General features: G+C 42.1%; 1 protein-coding gene across 1 annotated transcript; it reads right to left on the bottom strand.

The window, feature by feature from the left end:
* Nucleotides 1-1,544: 1,544 nt before the first annotated feature.
* LOC143118239 (free fatty acid receptor 2-like) lies at nucleotides 1,545-2,947 on the bottom strand. The gene is made up of 2 exons (XM_076279334.1): nucleotides 2,888-2,947; nucleotides 1,545-2,610 (listed from the first exon to the last, which is right to left on the bottom strand). The coding sequence occupies exon 2, from the start codon at nucleotides 2,604-2,606 to the stop codon at nucleotides 1,617-1,619; it is 990 nt and encodes a 329-aa protein (XP_076135449.1). The 5' UTR covers nucleotides 2,607-2,610; nucleotides 2,888-2,947; the 3' UTR covers nucleotides 1,545-1,616.
* Between the last annotated feature and the right edge of the window lie 635 nt (nucleotides 2,948-3,582).

Raw genomic sequence — 3,582 nt, 5'->3', positions numbered from 1 at the left:
TTGTAATCGTGCAATTTGTAATGCTTTGCATGGACGTGCGCTGGTTTGCGTTCATGAATGATAGAAGGATGGTGCATGCACCTGCAAATATGACTGTTGACATGCGCTCTTAAAATAGCATATGAACAACTCGCCATTGACTTCTGACCAGGTTTAGGTGGTGTATGATAGCGATTTTTAGACAAAGCGCCAGGTCCCTCCCTAGGTTGTTAATTGCCACACCCCTGGGCGCAATGCTTAAAAAATAAAGGTGCAAAATAACGAATTCAACTTCGCGCCGGTGAATAACGAACTTTACGCCATGCGCTGGTGACCCAAAATACAGCCCACTATAGCTGTTCTGTTGACCTTTCGATTTGTTGCTACTGGGCATGAAGGGCAGGCCAGTTATGAGTTCTGTCCAACATTGATGGTAGGTTTAGAAAAAAAAGTCAGCACATTTTAATCATATTGCAATAATACCAATAACCGTGATCATTTTGGTCATGATTTTTCATCAAATCTTCATAGTATCTCTAGTGGCTGGTAGACTTTGGAATCCACCAGCCACAATGGTGGAAAAAAATATTTTAGGCTATTTCCATCCCTGATACATATGTACACTCATACACACATTCATAAGTCTCAATCTGTCCATTTCTTTCCACAAAACTAGCCAGAAGTCATCATTTTAAGGGGTTATTTTTCATTTTTTTCTACTGAGCTACTACCTTTTTGTCTGTGATGTCTGTGCCCAGGGGCCCAGTGGCTCATAATCCTTCCATGCCACGGGGTTAAAACACTGGTCTTGTTTTCAAGTGCAATCAATAATTTAATTGTACATTTTGAAGAAACTTTTCCATTCTATAAGGGTTTTAAAAAAAAAAAAAAAAAAAAAAACATAAATCAGGGATTATACTGTACATAGCAAAAAAAAGCCAGGGGACAGACTTTTTTTAAATTAGGTTTAGGGAAAATTTTAACGCACACGCACTATGACTTCACAAAATCTCACTCCAGCCAAACACCCAAAGTTGGCAACCCTGCCTTATGGCTGTGTATTACCTGAGTTGTAAGGGATTGCAGTAACATCCTGTTAAAGTTGTCTTTAGTCTTTAGTTGTCTTAAAGTAAGTCTTCATTTGATCTCTACAGCTGCTACAGGCTTTAATATTTCACATTCAATATTCTATTCAAAAGCTGTCTCTACAAAGCTGAAATACTAGGATCAGAGTATTTCTTCACATTTACAAGAGAAGCAAAGACCATTAGAGCCAAACTACATGTATATGCTGGCTAAATCATCATGTATATGCTGGCTAAATAAATCATCATGTATATGCTGGCTAAATCATCATGTGCAAAACACATCCACCTGGGCCCAGAGAGCAAAGTGCATCATTGCAAACAGATCTATACCATAAAATAGAATAGAATAGAATGCCTTTATTGACATTGCATTCAAGTACAACAAAATTTGAGAGCTACTTTAGTAAACTTACTTTAGTAAAGCACATCATTGCAAACACATCTATACCATAAAACTCATCTCACAAATCATTTATTGCAAACGCACACACACATCAAAACACCCTTGCCCACACATGTACCCTTTTCTAGACAGTAATCCTGGCATGTCTAGCCCAGGTTATCATTGGTGCTTTGTGTGCGCACCTCTGGTGCTGCAGTTTGGGCAGTGGTACGTTGGTACACCCTGCAGGAGGGGCAGTGCAGCTGCAGCCTGGAAGTGAGCCTGTTGAGGATGCTGGTGAACGTGCCCCTCAGTGCTGAGGAGGAGAAGTAGTAGATGAAAGGGTCCAGGCAGGTGTTTAAGGTGCTGGTGAGGACGGCGTGCTTGCGCCATTCCGGACTCTCATTGGTGACGTAGCCAATAAGGTGGGAGATGTTGTAGGGGCCAAAGCACACAAGAAAGACCACCATGGTGCCGAGGGCTAGCCCGATGGCTCTGGAACGTCGCCGTGGGCAGATGTTGGGCAGATTGGAAAGGATGCGGATGAAGTTGATGTAGCAGAAGCAGCAGATGAGAAGCGGTACGCAGAAAAGGAGGAAAAACTGCTGCAGGCGAAATGGCAGTAGCATGTCTAGCTGCTCTGGTGTGAAGTGTTGGTAGCATTTTGAGCTGTGCTCTACACTGCAGGTCTTGTTTTGGTCATGGTGGTAGTGCATAAAGTAGACAATGCTACACTGTGCCAAGGAGATGGTCCAAATAATGACGCTGCCCACCACTGCATACAGAGGCTTTCTGTTTAGTTTGTACTTGATGGGAAAGGCAACCCCAAGGTAGCGCTCAACACTTATGGCAGTGAGGTACAGGCTGCTGTTGTAGATGGTGCCATAGAAGACGATGGCTAATAATGGGCACAGAAAGTCAGGCATTTTCCACACGTCGTGGTCGACGGCCTCCTTCATCCTTAAGGGGAGAAAGACCAGAAAGACCAGGTCGGACACAGTGAGGCCGATCAGTAGCACGTCCACAGGCGTTGCCCTTCGCTGCACCTTCTTGATGAAGGCATAGAGGCCAAAGATGTTGGCTGGCAGCCCAAAGATGAATGTGATGATGTACACCACAAGAACCAGTTCTATTTGTTCATGGGTTTCAGAGTGCATTTTGCTGGCAATCAAAGTAAAAATGCACATTTGAAAGACAAATAGGGATTGTACATTACATAAATAAATAAACACTACATAAAGTTAGGCAGATAATCAGAAGACACACAAGTTCATTTACATGGACATTAATATAACAATATTAACCCGATTAAGACAATACTCTGAATGTAAAAAATGCATTTTCTGATTGCCTTAAACTGATCATATTCATAATTTAAGAATAATGATATGTTTCAGCATTATTTTGCCTCAGCTTTAATCAACAAATTGGTGCCTACCTTTCTAAAACGTTCTGCTGTTCAAGTGAAAGCGCAGCTTCTGCGACGTCTCCACTTTGCTGTAGAGGCTGGTTGTCATGTGGGTTGTTGTTCTCTGTTGCTCTCAGAGTTCACAAAGGAAATGACACCTCTAAAATGTAAAACATGAAGGGCTGATCAGATGTTGTAGGAGAGGGTTATCACCAGCTAATCTATTTCATCATCCGGTCAATAACAGCAGTTACGGTTATAACAGCATCATCAATATTAACAACAATATCAAATTAAAATAGCAAGGTGCAGATGCAGTGTCCTATAAGCCAGAGTGAGGGATTTGAATTTAATTCTGGCTGCCATAGGAAGCCAATAAAGAGTCTAACAGTGGACTCAATGGCTGGTTAAAAACCAGAGGTGCTGCTGCATTCTGACGTTTCTGTAACGGTCTTGTGGGTACCTGATCTGCACGGGTTACCAGGTCTCACTACACCAGCAGGTAGGCCAGCTAATCCTGAATTGCCAGTTAGGAAAGAACCATGGCCTGCACGAGAGGCTGTATGGCATATTATGTCGGATAAGGTCTGATCTGATATTGTAGAAGATAAAACAAAAGAAAAGATATCCGCACACTGTGTCTAAAGCTCCTAGTTTAATGGTGGTGTGCGGATATCTTTTCTTTTGTTTTAGTATTCCTAGCATCCAGCACCTGTAGAATCAAT

This window comes from Alosa pseudoharengus, unplaced genomic scaffold (assembly GCF_046254945.1).
Source record: "Alosa pseudoharengus isolate Yale_2024_CS ecotype anadromous, Long Island Sound unplaced genomic scaffold, YU_APseudo_1.1 YU_APseudo_1.1_scf_12, whole genome shotgun sequence".
In the NCBI taxonomy this organism is placed as follows: domain Eukaryota; kingdom Metazoa; phylum Chordata; class Actinopteri; order Clupeiformes; family Clupeidae; genus Alosa; species Alosa pseudoharengus.
This window is presented reverse-complemented; position numbering and strand designations above follow the sequence as displayed.

Excerpts from the sequence above, each read along its gene's own strand:
- LOC143118239 (XM_076279334.1), bottom strand. The coding sequence starts at position 2,606 with ATGCACTCTGAAACCCATGAACAAATAGAACTGGTTCTTGTGGTGTAC.